This window comes from Melozone crissalis, unplaced genomic scaffold (assembly GCF_028551555.1).
Source record: "Melozone crissalis strain CALT ecotype California unplaced genomic scaffold, PUWL_Pcris_2 ptg000061l_1, whole genome shotgun sequence".
NCBI lineage: Eukaryota > Metazoa > Chordata > Aves > Passeriformes > Passerellidae > Melozone > Melozone crissalis.
This window is the reverse complement of record NW_026535839.1, coordinates 11,053,526-11,071,524: the sequence shown is the minus strand read 5'-3', so window position 1 is coordinate 11,071,524 and position 17,999 is coordinate 11,053,526. Positions and strand designations below refer to the sequence as shown.

Below are 17,999 nucleotides of genomic sequence, written 5' to 3'. Positions count from 1 at the left end.
TGTCTCTCCCCCAGGGAGGTGTCTGTACATACAAACAGTTACTACCTAAATTTATGTTGATGTCATTTCCACACTGTCTCACACCACTGCTCTCTGGGCCTCACACCCAATGTGCTTTTACCTGCGTGCTGCCTACCAAGAGGCCATGTGGTGGCACTGCGTGAGCACATTCAGTGCCTCACTGCAGGCACTCTTCTGCAATAAGCATCTACAGCTGCATAAGAACCCAACACACACCACCTCAGTCACTGTGAAGAACAAATAGGTTCAAAGGGAAAACACCAGAACACCAGCTCTAGTGCTTACTTTACACCAGATACACAAATTGCTGAAACTCTTGCATGTTTGATAGATCAAGTTAGGTTGAAATCCTCCTGCCCTCACTGCCTGTCACACACTCCATCCAGCAGGTACCAGCTCCTAGATGAGGTGACAGCAGTGCATCACAGCCTTGCTTAGGAGCTTACCCAGGCTCTGCTTTACCTGCTGGTCAGAACTTCCTCCTCAAAGCTCTACTCTGCTACCTACACCTTGGGCTTACTGAAAAGGGACAAGTATAATAGTATATAGGTTAAACTAGCCTTTATTAAAATACAGAATTATATTAAATTTGACCTCAAAAGACACTTCAGAGCACACATTAATCATCATATATTGGAGGTGGCATGTCAATGATCTCATCCAGGGTAGCAAGGAAGTCAGCAGTTGATTGTAGCAAGTCTGAAAGTTAGAAATAAATCAAATCAGTTTCTCAAACTCAGAATGCACACAAACATAAGCTAGCTCCCAGCAGCTCAGCATAAACCTGTTAAATAAGCAAGGGCAATATTGCTTCATTGTACAAGCCAGTGCCACCTAACTGATCAGTTTGCAATGCACCACAAGATTGCTCAGTGCTTTTCACAGGGTAGAGTTAATTTTCTTCATAGCTACTGGTATGGGCTTGTTTTGCATTTGTGCTGGAAGCAGTGTTGCTAACTCAGGGATGGTTCAGTTGTGTGAGCACTGCTCAGCAACAGAGTCAAGGCCTTTTCTGCCCCCACCCCACCAGTGAGGAGGAGGCTGGGAGTGCTCAAGCATCTGGAAGGGAGCACAGCCAGAACAGCTGATCCCAAGGGGCCCAGGGATATCCCAGACCATATGGTGCCATGCTCAGCAGACAAAGCTGGGGGAGAAGAGAGACATTTTGAGTTAGGGCACTTCCCAAGCCACCACTGCATGTGATGAAGCCCTGCTGTTGTGAGGACACTGAACACCTGCTTGCTGATGGAAACAGTGAACTCCCTGTCCTGTTTTTCTTAAATGCATGGCTTTTGCTTTAGTTATCAAAACTGCTTTTATCTCAAAGCATGAGTTTTTTCACATTTTCTCTTCTGATTTCTTCCCCATTCCAGAGCAGGGGAGCAAGTTGCGTGGTGCTTGGTTGCAGCTGGGTTCAGCCACAAGTCAGTGACACCACTGGCAGTACTGGCCAGGTACACTGAGCCTGGCTACACAGCAGAAGCTGTGTGACACTGGTGCACTGCTCTGGTGGCTCAGACAGCAGCAAATTCACTGCTGCAGCCAGCTGGCTTTTTGCCCTAAGCACTGATGAGCATTGTGTGTACTGAAAGTCTGCAAAGTTTCCACTTACTGGATTCCCATGAAATCTCTTCCATCTTCACTGGTGAAGAAGCCATGTTCACACATCTGTCATATGTCCTCTCAAATACCATGAGGGGAACACCACACAGGTCGATATTGCTTAGTTTGTATTCTTCAGGAAGATCAAAACTCTCAAAGTCTGTTTAAGAAAGACTGTTAAGTGTGCAGTAGCCTGGAAAGCTGCAAACTTCTGGACTAAATTAAATAGGAGCCAACCTAAAACACCCCAACAGTCTCTTCTTATGGGGTATTTACCTGCAGTTACACCTTTCAGCTGCCCATGAAACCCCATGCACCAACCCTGATGGAAACACTAGGCTGCCTAATGGAACTGCTAATGTACAGCAGTTGGTACCTTCAGCAAGCAAAGCATGCACATTCCAGCAACACAGCAGTCTTGGGGACTGGAGTTTGCACACAGGAAGAGGAAAGTCTGACACACTTTGAAGGACTGAGGATGAAATGAGCTGGCCTAAGAACAACTTTAGAAGTTTCATCTTCAACTATTATATCCTAGAGCAGTAGGAATCTCTTCAGTTACAAATCTTGGCACACTTTCCTGTATTCCTTTGAATAGTCTATAAGTTATTAGCTACTAGTCACTATTTACCTGGTTATTTGGAATGTATTTCCTGTCACCAATAAGAGACTCAGAATAACCCATCTCAGGCACAGCCAGTACTGTGAGAAATGCCATCTCATTTCTGGTAAAGTACTTCAGAAGCAGCAAGCACCCTTGTGTTTCAGAAAGGGCTCAGGAGAAATGCAATGCTGGCTTGTGTGCCACAGTAGCTTGGACAAATTGTCACAACAATGCCACTACTCATTAAAGCCTTATTGTTAATTTTAATAATTACATCAATAGTTCTTACCTTGAGGATCCAAAGGAAACATATTTTCTATTTCTGGCCAATCTTCTTCAGGCACTGTATGGCAGCTTTCTAATCCAGTCTTTGTTAGGCATAAAAAGAGGAAGTAACATTAGTTGAGCTGCTGTAGAATATTTGTAGTGGCTTTCTTGTGCTACAGGTCTACAGAGAAGCACACCTGTCATACTTTTCTCAGGCCTAAATTCCAATGCCCTCAATACAATTAAGAAGACAGGCAAATGTTTCAGCTGAGCTTATATAGTGCAGTACTATATGTGGTGGTCAGAGGTGACTGCACTAGAACAGGGAACTCTTAAGGTGTGGATAAGACAAACTCAGACTCTTTTCTCTAGAACCATCTACACAGGTGCCCTGCTTTAGGCAGGATAGTTATTTTTCTTCCTAGCAATTCTTATGAGCCCATGTTTTGGATTCATGCTGAAAGCAGCTCTTTCAGCTATTGCCAAGCAGTGTTTGCACAGCCCAGGCCTTCTCTGCTCCTCACAACTCCACCACTGAGGAGGCTGGGGGGCACAGACAGGACAGCTGACCCAATATGATATCCCATATTGAGCATTCATGGCATCTCAGCAAGGAAAATTGGTGGGAAAGCAGGGCTACCACTGCTCTGAGACTGGCAAGGCATTAGTCAGTTGGTGACAAGGAATTGGTTTTGGTTTTCTTTGAGATTTCTCATTATTAAATTGCCTTAATCTCAGCCCATTATTTTTCTCACATTCACCCTTCCAATCCTCACCCTGTATCTCATCAAAGGGGGACTAAGGGAGCACCTGTGTGGTGCTTAATTATATCACAGTTAAATCACAGCAGGTAAGTTACAGATTTCCCCTCCTCCCCATAAGTGTGTTGTACTCACTTTGTTCACAGTGCAAGGCTGACTTTTCTGTTTTAGCTTATCCATCTTGCTCGTGACTCCTTCAGTTTTATTCACATTTCCAAGAGCCTTTCTGACAGAGCAAGATGTGACTGGAGAAGCACTGATTGCTTTTTTAGGAAGTGGAGTGTTAACTTTTCTTTCAGCTAAGACTTTTGCTGGAATGGGGGGGAAGAAAAAAAGCAAACATCAGCAACCCTAAAGTTTACCTAAGTAAGCGCACACGCTGGAAAACTAAGTGTCATGGAAATCATCATTCACTATAACTCATAAGCCACAATTATGACAAAAGCACAGAGTTATCTTCAATTTTATACCAACTGAGCTTGGAAGAATGGATTGGGTGAGTGAATTTATGAATAGGAAACTGTTACCATTAAAAGCAGTGACTAACAAAACACGATTTACGCCCTTCCCTTGATCCCTTACTGGCTCAGGGCAGCAAATACGCACAAGATCCTGAAAGGAGCTTCAGCTGACTCTTGGGAGCAGGACGGTCACTGTTCTCCTGATCAACAAAGATCAGAGTTGCCATCTTCAGAGTGATGAGGCTACCCTGTAGAGTCCAGAGGAAAAAGGGAAAGAGCTTCTTTTGTCATTTGTCTCATCACTACACACTTTCTAGGCAAGCCCCATTAAAAATAACAGAGCTATCAAGTACTGGTTTCTAGACAAGGGACCAAATCCCTACTTCCCATCGTTATAGAGCAGGTCAGCTAAAGCCCCTCAGATGTGAAGGCACTATTAGTGCTCATCACTGCCATCACACAGGTGAACATGCAATTCCTCATTACAGAGGAATGCAGAAAAACTCAGAACCACAGTTAATGAGGCTGGAAAAGTTCTCTAAATAATCGAGTCCAACCTAAACACCACCATGGCACCGAGTGCCACATCCAGCCTTTCCTTAAATACCTCCAGGGACAGTGACTCCACCAGCCCCCGGGCAGCCCGTTCTAATGTATAACCAGCCTTTCTATCAGGAATTCTTCCTAATGGCCAACTCAAATCCCCTCCAGCACAGCTTGATACCACTTATTTTTGTCCTGCTGCTGGTTGTCTGAGAGAAAACAGCGATCTCCACCTGGCTGAACGTACTTTCAGGGGATTATAGCAGCGATAAGGCCCCCTAAGCCTCCTCTTCTCCAGCCTGAGCACGACCCACCCTTCTCACCACAGCCGTGCCCCAAACCCTTCCCCAGCTTTACTGCCTTTCTCTGGCCGAAACGCCTTTTCTCCGTACAGCCTGAAGCACAAAGCCAGATGCAAAGCCCCAGTCCGGCCCTACCCCGAACCCTCAACTCACCCCAGAAAGCGACAGCACAGGAAAGAGCAGAGCCACAAAGTCCGAACCGCTCTCAAACGCCTCAGAGCACGCCGAGTGCCAACGGCGCCGTATTTTAAACCGGCCCCGAGCCGCCCATTGGCCACTTCGACCCACGCGCGGCAGCCGATTGGCTGAGCGCGCAGCCGCACGCGGGGCGGGGCGGGGCGGGGCGGGGAGGGGAGGTGGCTCCGCCGCGGAAGTGCGCGCGGCCGCGGTGCATTGTGGGACGGAGCTGCGGCCTGGTAGGTAAACAGGGCTGGGGAGCGGGCCGGGACCGGGACCGGGACCGATACCGATACCGATACCGATACCGATACCGATACCGATACCGATACCGGCACCGGCACTGGCACTGGCACTGGCACTGGACAGGGTGCTTTCTGTAGGCTCCGAGCAAGTGCTGGCCTCCCCCGCCCGGCCCTGCGCCCGGGCCTGGCGCTGCTTCCCCGCGGCCGTTCTGTCGCGTCCCTTCCGGGGTAGGCGCAGGCCCGGGTCCCCGGTTGGCGCTGAGGGAATTGTGTGCGTTCGGCACCGGGGCTGTTTGTCAGGACAGCGGCATGTCGGGAATGCGTGATCCGGAGTTAGCTCGTTTCACTGGGTGACACACAGTCACGTTGAAGAGCTGTGATGTCAGAGGGTATGGATCTGTAAGGCTTTTTTTGTTTTCTAATTTTATTCTATTTTTTACGCTAAGGATAAAAGCCAAAATGGCCTCAGGTGCGGTAGCGAACGCTCCTCCTGCAGGAGGAGCAACTGATGTGAGCCTGGAGGAACCAAAGAAGATGACGAGGGAAGATTGGAGGAAAAAGAAAGAATTAGAAGAACAGAGAAAGCTGGGGAATGCACCTGCTGAAGTGGATGAAGAGGGAAAGTAAGTTTTACTAAAGCTGCTGACGAAAAATGTTTTCTTATGTTGTGGTCGCAGAGCAACTGTGAGGGTAACTCATGGTTCCAGTGTGAGTTACTGTAGAAGTGAATAGTTGAAGTTTGTGTTTTAATATTCCAGCCATGAGGTACTTTCTAGAAGAATGTAGGTTCAGTGTTTATTTTCTATCAGCTGCTGACAGATCTGCTAAAAGGTCCAAGCCATGAAGCCAGTAACACATGGTATTTTAAAAGTGAGCAAAACATAGCACAGGGGTGTTTTACAGTGTACTTCATCTGTTGCCTCTCCCTTGCTTTCACAGGGCTGCTTGTTTCTGAGAAGTGTTGCTGTTTTTTGCTCAGTAACATTACACAGAATAAGCATTTGCTTTGGAGTCAGGAGTTTAGGTAAATTGGGTGGCAACAAAATTTCACAGTCTGTGTTTATCAAAATGAGAATTTATTTTGTAGTGTGTTGTACCAACTTCATTATTTAATATCACTCCTAAAGCACTTGAACTTTAATGTGAGGGTTATTTGTTAGACTGAGTTGTTTTGGGTTTTTTCCCTGCCATGTGTTCATTGCACAACATCTCTTACAGAGACATCAACCCTCATATTCCTCAGTACATCTCCTCAGTGCCATGGTACATAGATCCTTCCAAGAGACCCACACTGAAGCATCAGAGACCTCAGCCAGAGAAGCAGAAGCAGTACAACTCCTCTGGGGATTGGTACAAACGAGGGGTTCAGGAGGTATGCAGGGTGCTTTTCCCAGGAAATAAAGGGGACATTTCTGGCTGTGTGCTTTTGAGGGGGGCAGGAATTTTGTATTCAGCAGGTTTGGGCTTTGGGGGAGGCTCACACTCCTGAGGGGTGTTGCAGACATGGAGTTGTTGTGGGAGCTGTCCCAGGGCTGACACTGCTGCTGTGTTTGCCCCCAGCACGCCGTGGCCACGCGGTACCGCAAGGGAGCCTGCGAGAACTGCGGGGCCCTGACTCACAAGAAGAAGGATTGCATGGAGGTAAGGGCAGGGCTGCAGGGAGGTGTGAGGGCTGCAGGGAGGTGTGAGGGCTGCAGGGAGGTGTGAGGGGCTGCAGGGAGGTGTGAGGGGCTGCAGGGAGGTGTGAGAGCTGCAGGGAGGTGTGAGAGCTGCAGGGAGGTGTGAGGGCTGCAGGGAGGTGAGGGACTGCATGGGGGTAAGGACAGGGCTGCAGGGAGGTGAGGACAGGGCTGCACGGAGCTGAGGGCTGCACGGAGGTGTAGGGACTGCGTGGAGGTGTAAGGGCTGCACAGAGGTGATCCCCCTTCTGGCCCTGCCTTAATGGCTTTGAATGCCACAGGAGTTTCATCTCTGTGAAACACAGCTGGCTGTAGATGAAATACTGGGCTTGGAAAAGCTGTTTTGGAAAATGTTGTAAGTAGTGAGGAACGTCTAGAAATTTCTAAAGAAATTATTAATTAAGGAGGAAAGTGATACAATTCAGTGTGTCATCCATCAATTCTGCTTGTCATAAGATCTATGGTCTAAAAATAGGTGAAAATGTTATTTTCTTACTAATTGCATTAACTCAAGTGCTGCTGTGTCTGTCTTCCTGCTTCATCTCGAGTAGAAGCCACCCCTAGAAACTGTTTTAATTGCTTCCTTAATTGTACAAAATATAAACAAGAATTTATGGAGTTCAAAGTCAGTTGTGCTACATAAAAGGGCAGAGCTACTTACATTTATTTACAATCCACAGCCTTACAGTGCTGAATTTAACTTGCTTTAGAGGAGCTTGATTGATGGCGTTTTTTAAAGGATATGTGAGTGAGTAACCTGATGGACTGATCTAACCATCTTTTTTTTTCTTTCAGAGACCCAGGAAAGTTGGAGCAAAATACACAGGCATGAACATTGCCCCAGATGAGCACGTGCAACCCCAGCTGATGTTTGACTACGACGGGAAGCGAGACAGGTGGAATGGGTACAACCCAGAGGAGCACATGAAAATCGTGGAGGAGTACTCCAAGGTTGATTTGGTACGTGGGGCTGTGGTTTATTGGGGACAGAGTTAGTGTTTGGTGTGGCTGGGCTGGAGGAGGAACACTTGCAGTGTGCTGTGCTGGTATTAGAGCTGGTACTGAGGAGAAATCTTTAAACAAATGCATTTTTGTGCTGCACAGGCCAAACGTACCCTGAAAGCCCAGAAGCTTCAGGAGGAGTTGGCATCAGGGAAGCTGGAGCAAGTGGTAAGTAAACTTAGCTAATCTATTTTTACTTAGGCTGAATGAATACAAAACAGATTATTTCTGCTTTCTGACTCTTTTACTCTCTATACAGGGTCTGCTATTGGGTTTTATGCCCTTCAGTAATTTAAAGGTTTTCCTAGGACCAGCATGTTCTGTGTCACACTTCAAAAACTTGAAGCATCTTCTTTCAAATGCAAATTGCTTTGTGTTCCCCTTGCAGGCAGAAATTCTGTGTGGCTATTATTGTTGCTAAAATTATTAACATGGAATTTTGGGGTAGAAAAGCTTGTTTTCCATGCAGTAATTTTTTTTTCCTATACCAGAATGCTTTTCCCCTATTAAAAGATTGGTATGGTCTGCCTAGTGATGAGGTGATGACTGTGCATTGATTTAGTAATGTTTAATATAAATTGGGATAGGAAAGTGTTTCCTTAAGAAGAAGCAAATTGGTTTAAGATAAAATCACTGCACAGTGACTTAAAAATGGGGAAAAAAACCAGAGAAAAAAACAGAGTCTGCTACTGGTCAGAAGTGCTGAGCTAAAGCCTCCTTGCAGAGGCTGTGCTGTCCCCCGTGGGCTGTCACTAGATGGCACCGTGAGCTCCATCTGCCACCCAGCCCAGACTACAGTGCTTCTTACAGAAGCACTCCTCTCTTCTTCCCCAAGAGAGGAGATTCCTCCTCTTTTCATGCCCATTCTATGAAGCAAACACTGTTGGCTTTTGTATATTTACTGCTTGTAAGTGGCACTGTAAGAAGGAAAGTGTGTTTAAATTTAAGAACTGTCTCTGAGGGAGAGGACTGAGACTGGTTTGCATAGTCAGTGCTGGTCCGTGTTCCAGGGCTCACAGCTGTTCTTACCTTCACTGCTGCAAGTATTCTTGAGTTAAGGACTAAGCTGGTTAAAAAAATTAAACCTGGCTGTGTTTGTTGAACTTAAATTCTGCCTAAGTGCTTCGTATTCCTGTAAATCCTGACTAAATTCTTGAATACATATCTCCTGAATTCTTTTTTAAGCTTTCAGAGTTGCAGCTTGGTTATATTTACATGATATGAAATGTTACAGTCTAAATCCTCAGTGTTCAAAGGTGTAACAAGCTCTAAATAACAGCAACAGATTTAGAATTTGCTGCTCTTGCAAGGAATTGGAAATTTTGTTGAGGATACTGTTAAAAGTTCTCCAACATGTGTCTGTCACAGCGACAGCTAAGAGCATTCTGCTAGAATGTTATGTAGCAGTGTTTCTGCATTTGGGGCCAGTGGTAAATTGTATTTTGTATCCAGCATGAAGCTCTGCTTTGATTGCCCTTTGTATCCCTGCTGCCTGCTTTTTCCCCCTATCTTGTCTTCTCTGCTGATGTGCTCTTTGTTTGCTGCAGAACTCCCCAAGACACCAGTGGGGAGAAGAGGAATCAAATTCACAGACAGTAAGATGATTACCCACTGCATCACACCATGGGCAAAGGAAGAGCCTGTAGTTAGTGGAGCAGTAAAACAAGGGTGGCACAAGGGTTTGAATGTTGTGTCCATGCCACTGCCTCCCTCTTGCTTTGGGCAGAGGTTGCTGGATTTCATAAAGAGGCTTTTTGTTTTAATTCCTATGTGTTGTCAAACCTTAGAGATGCAAGCACATAACTAGATTTTACCATGTGGTATATTTTGACCAAAATAACTGTTTTCTTAATATCATCATAATTACGTTTTGATAATTATTTCTATAGAAGGAAGTGAAAATTCTTTAACAAGAGTGCTGCTGAAGTGTTGAATGCTAGATTAGCCTGAGAGCATGCTTAAGCCCAGGAAAACTGTGCCACCTTGTAACTACAGGGATTGAGGATTTTAAGGAAACCACTAAAATGAGATTCTTGTACTTGTCTCCAGAATGAAGGAACTCTTTTAATTAGAAATTTTCCATTTCTCCTCAGGAAAGAGATCATAACAGTGAAGATGAAGATGAGGACAAGTATGCAGATGACATTGACATGCCTGGGCAGAACTTTGACTCAAAGAGACGCATCACAGTCCGAAATCTGCGCATTCGGGAGGACATTGCCAAGGTGAGTAAAGAGCTCTGGGCAGATCTTCCTTTGTGTTCCTGGCAGTTAATTTCAACAAATTACACATTCAGTTATTAATGACTTTGTTTCTGGGTCTAGGGGTTTGGAAGTTAAGGTCTGTTCTCACTTCTGTTCCTGCCCATGTTATGACTTCATCAAGGTCGTCCTTTTGCACAGATAGAACTTCTTACAACATCTAAACTGAAGGATGCAAGTGTAACCTCAGTTCTTTCAAAATCATTAATATTAAATATCTTTTATGTTGTTTTTCTTCCCTAGTACTTGAGGAATCTAGATCCAAACTCTGCTTATTATGATCCCAAAACAAGAGCAATGAGGGAGAACCCTTATGCCAACACAGGCAAGAATCCAGATGAGTAAGTTCAAATGAGGTCATGTTTGTATATCCAACAAAACTCTTAAATTTATATTAATAATTTTATATTTTCTTTTACCTGTATGTCCTTTAGCTAATGAATCTCTAGTCAGTTACATCTACACATATTAGTTAACCTGGAAAAAAACTCTTTTATTTAGAAACACATTTTGGTTTAGTATATAGAAGTGGTATTTTTGTAATACTGACTGTTCCTTAATCTTCAGTCACATGTGGACCATGGTTTAATGTAATTATCTGTACAAGGGCTAGGTCACTGCTGCATCTAGAGGTGATGCCTGTAAACAATAATTATATTTATGTAAAATATTTCAGTAACCAAATCTTAAACTTTATCCCTTCTTTCTTGGTTCTGGAGACTAGCATGGTGTGTTTATGGTACCTAACAAAATACTTTAATTAGGAATAAGATCTCCTCCTGTATTAATGGATTCTGCATAGAAAAGGTGAAAGCTTTGGCATTGTTAGATAGCTTAATGAAAGCTGCCATAGGCTTTTGGCTGCACACTTGGCTGTCTCCCTTAACCCCCAGTTCAGACACTTGACCTGTGTTGTGCTGGGAATGTACAGAGCAAACAGGCTGTGAGTAAAACGTGTTCAGAGAGCAGTAATTGGGTTAGCTCACTGTCTAAAATAGAATGGCAGTACCTAAATGAGAGCAAATATTGCTCTTTCCACCTCTCCTTGCCCCCAGCTAGAGTCATGCCAGTCAATTGGTTTTTTTAGATGCAGATGCTTTTGCTTCTCTATCAAGTCACAACTTGACCTTTGTTGAATCTAAATTTCTGGCATAGCTTTTCAGACTGTAAATTTTTCAGAGTGGCTTTAGGAAGATGAAAGAGTGGGGAATTGGATTGGTAGCATTTTTTGATCCTCAGTGTGTGTTTCATGTGCTGATTGTGCATCTCTTCAAGAGCTGTGCACCAGTGTCTCACTTACTGAGAGCAGTAAAGGTATCCCAGGCTTCCTTAAACTCAGCCAAATATGCTGGGTCTGGACTGAAGAGTCAGAAATCCAGAAGTGAGAATCACTGTGCTGGAATATCACAGACTGTTTATGGATATTTATTGTGTTACTAGGTCCAAGTTTAACTTTTAGTGCTTGGCATCTCAGACAGAGCTCCAGGGCTGTGTCATGTGGCCCTTGAACACAGAAATCAGAGTTTTTGAGTGGCTGCCTAATGCTTTCATGGCTTTGCAGGGAGCATTTTTGCTTCCTGTTTGTTCCAGGTTTTTGTTTCATATATCAAGTGGAATGCACTTTCTTCTCCTTCTGTTCTTAACTTTTGGTGCACAAGAGAATTTTTACTTGCCTGTTGCACTTCTGTGTTTGTATTTGAGAGGAAATCATGTTACAAATGCTAAGCATTGTGTTCTTTTCTGCAGAGTTGGGTATGCAGGTGACAACTTCGTTCGCTACACAGGCGACACCATTTCCATGGCACAGACCCAGCGTAAGTGGGCTTTGGGCTTGGGGTTCTTGAAGGAAAGTCACTTAAAATCCTTAACAATGCTGCTTTCTTGCAAAAGAGAAATAAATAAATCTTTATAAATTGAGCCTTATTTGAAATTGCTTCAGAATTAAAGGATGTCATTTGAATGTGTGTCAGTTTTAGAGTAAGTATTGAATGGAACCTCTTGTGTACACAGTGTTTGCCTGGGAGGCTTATGACAAAGGCTCTGAAGTTCATCTTCAAGCAGACCCTACAAAATTAGAACTCCTCTATAAATCTTTCAAAGTGAAAAAAGAAGATTTCAAGGCACAGCAGAAAGAAAGCATCCTAGAGAAGGTAACAGGCATTTTGGTTTATTTAATAGGAATTCTGTTTGAAGTCTGGGTCTTGGGGAACAAGTAAGATTACTAATCCTGTGTGAGAGGGCGTCAGCTGTTCTCAGCAGCTTAGACTTAAAATATTTTTATATTTATACATACTATCTCATCAAGTGATGAATTTAATTTAGTATAGGGACCTTTGAAGGTCTGCTGGTATTTACATTATTGGGAGCTCTTCTCCAAACTGTCAGAATTTCTCCACTGAAGAAATCTGAATTTCTTTCTGACTCAAATTTTGGGTGCAGTGTTTTACTTATTTAATTTTGCAATTTGTGTCTTGGACAGCTGGAAAAGAACTAAATAATCCATTTGATTCTAACTATGTCAACATTCAAGTTTGGAGGGGGCAGGAAGTATTGCTCTGGTTCTACCCAAGCTGGTCTTTGGCATGGCCTCTAAAGATTTTCTGCTTTGAGTGAGGAATATCACTGTTGTCATTCTACAAGCATAAAACAAAACAAAAACAAACAAACAAAAAAAACCCCATGTGCACACCAAAAACCCCACAAAACTAAACACCAAAAGACACCACAATGGCCATAGGAGATGATGTATTTCTGTCTTAACTCTTCACTAAAATTAAACTGTCTCTGTCAACTTCGGTACCTTCTTGACAAAGTACCAAAGGTGCTGTTTTTGAAATGTTTGCTTAACTATATAAAAGGTGGCTTTTTTCCACAACTATTGTATGTGATTTCATTTGCATTTTAGTATGGAGGACAAGAGCATTTAGATGCCCCCCCAGCTGAACTTCTGTTGGCTCAAACAGAAGATTATGTGGAGTACTCTAGGCATGGAACAGTCATCAAAGGACAGGAGAAAGCTATTGCTTGTTCTAAGTATGAAGAGGATGTGAAGATCAACAACCATACAGTAAGTCCTAGGTTGTGTTTAAAATTTTTTAAAATTAAATGCCATCCCATTGCAGGTATATTAGGATGCAGTACAATATAATTAATACACCAGATACATTTCTCCTGTCTCAATGTGGCACTCTCCCTTTTCTGTTAAGGAGAAACTTCAGATTGTCATAGTTGTGATGTGAATTTGAGGAGTTGCCATGGCAATCTTAAACTAAAGGAGAAGTTATTCTATTCACCTTTCACTTTGAATATAAGTTGACCACATCCTGTTGTGATTCACTTTTATGACAGTGTACCTGTAAGGTGCATGTAAAATAGAAAAGCATTTCTCTTAGCTTCCTTTTGGACTGTCTGAGTAATTTGCTTACCAGGGCACCAGCTAAGGAGGAAATTTCAGCCTGCCTCTTACAGGAGTAACTGTGTGCTGTGTTCTCCTGCAGTGCATTTGGGGTTCATACTGGAAGGAAGGCAAGTGGGGTTACAAGTGCTGCCACTCCTTTGTCAAGTTCTCCTACTGTACAGGAGAAGCTGGGAAGGAAATTGCTGTAAGTATTCTCTTGTTTATTATGTGGAAAAGCTAAAAGCATTCATATTCTTGCTTAAGGTTTCAACTGTTTTGCTTTTTGAGGGAGGTTGCTTTTTTGGGGATTTGTGGGATTTTTTTTGTCCTTCCCCTTTCAGATATGGTCAGTAACAGGGTATCCTTGTTCTTGTCTGTTGTACAGAATACAGAGGCAAGTTTAATGGAGGAGCAGCCTGAGGAGGCAGAGCACATGACAAAACCCAAAACACTGATGGAGGTAGGATTTATCCCTTTCTCAGGAAGACAGATACTTCTCCTCAACATTTTATCTACAAAATTCTGTAGAATAATAAGCCTGATAATTACTAGACTGCATTAATAGAGCATTAACATCTCCATTGAAAACTAGGCTCTCAAATAGCATTAGAAGTTTGGAGTTAATGGTTTGGGCATTATTAATATTGGCAAGTTGAATCTTAACAGTGACTTGTTCCCCACCTTACAGATCCACCAAGAGAAACAGAAAGAGAAGAAAAAGAAGAAGCACAAGAAGAGCTCAAATTCTGACAGTGAGGGTGAAGAGAAAAAGAAGCAAGAAAAACTAAAAAAGGTGCACTATAATCTTCAGTGGCTTTGTGGCAAAAGGAACATGACATATTTTACAGTATCAGTTTTATGAAGCCTATCATGTAGTTCTGGTGATATACCATGGGGTAGTTTGATGCTAATTTTGAGCTAAATTAAATTTAAAATGCTGTTAGATGTTCTAAAGTCCATCCCCTATTCCTCAGGCAAAGCTTCAATAAATATTTAGTTTTGAAGACTTAATTTAGATGACTTAGAAATTTCATGTCTAGGCACCTATTACACCTGTAGGTCTATAAAAGACATTGCAGAACACAATGATTTGTGTATTGAAGAAAGATGGAGAGATCAAAGGCAGTGTTAAATCTGAACTTAGCACTTTGTATCCCAGTCTCTCAGCTGATGGAATAAATCCATGCCCCAGGCCATCCACTGAGCAGCAGTGTGCTCCTGTGGCCACACAGCCTGCTCTGGGCTGCTCTCAGAGGAAACCTGTTAAACTGTGCTTAATTAAAGCGGAGTACAAATGCAACTTCTTTTCCAGTAGCAGCAGTAGTAGTTTGGGGAATGAGACAGCACATAGCATTTAAAAATTAAAACCCCAAACATATAACAAAAAATAACAATTCATTCGTACTTGCTAGATCAAGATTATATTTTAGGTAGATCCTGGGAGTTTCTTACTTGATTCTGACATTTGGAAAGAGATTATAGTGTCTTATTTACTAAATAGCATTTTACCACCATTTTATGTTAAACACTTAAAAATAAGCATTAAGTGAAATGTGCTGTGGGTGGGCCAGACAGATGTGCATTGCTTATCCCACCCTTGTGCTTGCTCCTTGCCCATCATACAAGAGTTTAAGACAAACCTTCATTGTTGGGGTTTTTAGTCTAAGTTTCACTGTAGAATTTTTGATTCCCTTTGTTCTCATTGCAGGCTCTAAATGCTGAAGAGGCTCGACTTCTCCACATCAAAGAAATCATGCAGTTAGATGAGAGGAAGAGGCCATACAACAGCCAGTATGAAACCAGGGAGCCAACAGAAGAGGAGATGGAGGCTTACAGAATGAAAAGGCAGAGACCTGATGACCCCATGGCCTCTTTCCTTGGGCAGTAGTCATAGGAGGCACCATTCCAGTACAGGAGACTTTTTCCAGTTGTTTACAACTCTCTATAGACACTTGCACTGTCTAAAATGGCAGAAACCTTTCTGTGCTCTGAAGAAATTTGTGAAAGCTTCTTTCAGCAGACATGAGCAGTCCAGTTCTTACTGGAGTTCTGTAAATGTGTGTGTATGTATACAAATACAGGCATATACACACATATGTATACACATATATGTATAGATTAAATAAATGTATATGTATGTATAGATTAAATAAATTCACCCACTCTGTAAGATCTTGAAGGAGATTTGACTGAAATCCTAGGTTTATTTGGCCAACTAGTGTGTATATATTTATATATTTGCCTAACTAATGCATAAAGTTGTGATACAGTAAAACTGACTAGTCAGAAGAAACTGTCAGCAGGTGTCAATGTAGAACAAAAATTGTTGACAAAATTTGGCACAACTACTACTAGAGCTTCTTACTTGTAAATCCTGTATCATGACTAAAAAATACATAGTTTCTTGATCACTTTGCAGTAAGTACTTTGGAAATGTAAAAGTTAATTGCTTTGTTCTGGTTAAATCAATATAAAGATCTTAAGTGTGTCTAGCCTTTTAAATAAAAGGGTTGAGAGAAACTGACTATAGAGCTTTTAAATTCCAATTGTTTCTTCAGATGTATTTCCACAGAAATTTCAGTTGTAAAGATCTGTGTTCTTGGGTTTCCTTTTGATAACAGTGTGCTATTCCATGGTGTGACACCAAGTGTCAGGCTCTAATCCCCTGTGAGAAACTGAAGCAGTATCTGCTTTGGTTTGGCAATGTCAGTCCTTGAACTGGGAGTTTTCCCCTTTTAACTGATTAAAAGTTGAAGAACTGGGTGAAAAACTGCACAGCATGACTTCAGAGTTGGAAGGCTTGGGAATTACTTCTGTTGAGGCTTAAACTGTCTTTCCAAGGAAAAACTGGTCTTTTCCACAAATAATTACATACAGAAAACATACCTGTGAGTGTCCTGTGTGTGATTTCACAAACACTTTGAGGACTGAATGTTTTCATTTGACACACAGCTAATGATGGCAATTCTGCAGTGGTCTGCAGTTAGTTCTGTGTTAATATGATATGTGATACTCTCATTGGTGATAAAAATGTTGAGTATTTACTGTGTGTCGGATCCTCTGCCACACAGAAAAAGCAAACAGTCTGAATTAGCTGGTTTGCCTGAGGTGTTCTCAGGGCTGTAGCACCTGAGGTTGTGGCAGCATGCCCTGCAAAGGGCTTGCTCAGTGCCAAGTTCAGATTGAGGGAGGAGGAGCTGTGAGAAGAGTTCCTTGAACTATTTTCATACCTTTCTCAAAGCTGCAGTTACATTTTTTTTTTAGATTAAAGTCTGAAAGACTTTATAAAGGAGGTAATTCAGAAATAACACAAAGGAAATTTCAAGACTAACTTTGTGGATTCACTGCATGGAAACTTTAATACATCAAGTCTCTACTGAATTTATGTGAAGTGATTGGTCAGGGAATAAAATTCAGTCCTAAATTTAGGATACTTAGGTTTCACCCATGAGTCAATCCCAAGCACTTGGGGCAGTAGTTGATCCTTGCCACATTTTTAGTCTGGACAGTAAAGAAAGAGAGCTCCATTAAAGGGTTGGCAGGTTATTTATTTTAACCTTGAGAGGACAGTGTGTTATCCTGAGATTAAAAAAGTGTTGCACTGTTCTTAAACAGCTGCAACACTTTTTTTAAAAACTTATTATTTAAAAAAACCTCATGCATGCATTTCCAGCTGGAATCCTCCAGTCAGATGGATTAAACATTTGTCAGAATAAATGGCAGGAAATGTGAAGCAATGCTGATACACTTAGAACCTTCCAGGAATAAACAGACCTGTCTGGTTTTCATCAGAAAACCAGAATATGAATGGAATGGAATATGAAATGGCCTTTCTCCTCTTTGGGAGTTTATTCTGGGTGCAGCATTTCATGCACAGAACTATGGAAGATTATTTCTTGGATCATGAGCTTTTTTGCACTTGCCCCAGTTACTATACAGGCTTTTCCAAGAACAGGGAATGAGTATGGTCAGAAATTAAAAATACCATTTTGCTCTTCACCTGCCCAGAAGTAATTATGCATTGGGATACTAAAATACCAGTCCTCCTTGGAAGCAAATGTTTCATGCTGATAATTTTTATGGTAATCAATATAAATCAGCAAGGAGTTTTTATATGGAAAAAAGTTACTAACATAAAATGGCAAATACTTTTAGATTGTCAACAACCTTTCCATGGGTTGAGAAACAAATGGTTTAGATAGTAAAATACTTTTTTGAGGTGAGTTTTGTGACAATCTGAGAGCCTGTAGAACGTAAAGGTTTGACCCAAGTTCTAGCCCAGGCCTGGTGTGGTTGTTCTTGTGGCAGGTGTGCAGTTTGCTCCTCTCTCTGCCTCCCTGCTCCTTCACCTCTCCCTGCTGCTGGAGGCCATTTGTGGATGCTCCAGGATGATTTAATGGTAAGATCAGAGGGGTAAGGGTTCTGTGCTCGTGGTGTTTGCTGCTTTAGCTGCCTCCAGTGCTGCTGGGAGGCCTCAGCAGGAGTTAACCACCTAAAATAAGTGTCCCCCTTTCAGGAGTGTGGGCAGCCCTTGCCAAGTTACTGGCTGCTGGTTACCCTGCCTCCCATGCACACTTTGGTCATTCTTTGATGGTTTTGAATACCTTGGGGTGGGAAAGGGGTTAATCTGCGGGGGGATTGGCACAAAAACAAAATCCTGTACTTTCAAGGGATTTT

General features: G+C 42.6%; 2 protein-coding genes across 3 annotated transcripts; one reads left to right on the top strand and one right to left on the bottom strand.

Annotated features, from left to right (window-relative positions):
- Positions 1-555: 555 nt before the first annotated feature.
- On the bottom strand, positions 556-4,796 carry PTTG1 (PTTG1 regulator of sister chromatid separation, securin). The gene is made up of 6 exons (XM_054288115.1): positions 4,715-4,796; positions 3,862-3,964; positions 3,391-3,566; positions 2,517-2,595; positions 1,634-1,783; positions 556-720 (listed from the first exon to the last, which is right to left on the bottom strand). Exons 2-6 carry the CDS (start codon positions 3,941-3,943, stop codon positions 641-643), a joined length of 567 nt encoding a protein of 188 aa, XP_054144090.1. The 5' UTR covers positions 3,944-3,964; positions 4,715-4,796; the 3' UTR covers positions 556-640.
- Positions 4,797-4,935: 139 nt separating this feature from the next.
- Positions 4,936-16,207, top strand: SLU7 (SLU7 homolog, splicing factor). Of its 2 annotated transcripts, XM_054287777.1 has the most exons (16): positions 4,936-4,977; positions 5,430-5,606; positions 6,202-6,355; positions 6,544-6,624; positions 7,458-7,622; positions 7,767-7,832; positions 9,212-9,259; positions 9,758-9,889; positions 10,169-10,266; positions 11,672-11,739; positions 11,936-12,075; positions 12,831-12,992; positions 13,423-13,527; positions 13,708-13,782; positions 14,011-14,115; positions 15,031-16,207. In XM_054287777.1, the coding sequence occupies exons 2-16, from the start codon at positions 5,443-5,445 to the stop codon at positions 15,208-15,210; spliced, it is 1,743 nt and encodes a 580-aa protein (XP_054143752.1). In that variant the 5' UTR covers positions 4,936-4,977; positions 5,430-5,442; the 3' UTR covers positions 15,211-16,207. The 2 variants fall into 2 exon arrangements, with proteins under 2 accessions (XP_054143752.1, XP_054143753.1); XM_054287778.1 differs by lacking the exon at positions 9,212-9,259.
- The last annotated feature ends 1,792 nt before the right edge of the window (positions 16,208-17,999 follow it).

Excerpts from the sequence above, each read along its gene's own strand:
- PTTG1 (XM_054288115.1), bottom strand. The coding sequence starts at position 3,943 with ATGGCAACTCTGATCTTTGTTGATCAGGAGAACAGTGACCGTCCTGCT. Across the intron at positions 1,784-2,516 it reads GTTTCCTTTGGATCCTCAAG|ACTTTGAGAGTTTTGATCTT; the intron begins GTAAGAACTATT and ends TTTCTTAAACAG. Across the intron at positions 721-1,633 it reads AGAGATTTCATGGGAATCCA|ACTTGCTACAATCAACTGCT; the intron begins GTAAGTGGAAAC and ends TCTAACTTTCAG.
- SLU7 (XM_054287777.1), top strand. The coding sequence starts at position 5,443 with ATGGCCTCAGGTGCGGTAGCGAACGCTCCTCCTGCAGGAGGAGCAACT. Across the intron at positions 12,076-12,830 it reads AAGAAAGCATCCTAGAGAAG|TATGGAGGACAAGAGCATTT; the intron begins GTAACAGGCATT and ends TTTGCATTTTAG. Across the intron at positions 13,783-14,010 it reads AACCCAAAACACTGATGGAG|ATCCACCAAGAGAAACAGAA; the intron begins GTAGGATTTATC and ends CCCACCTTACAG.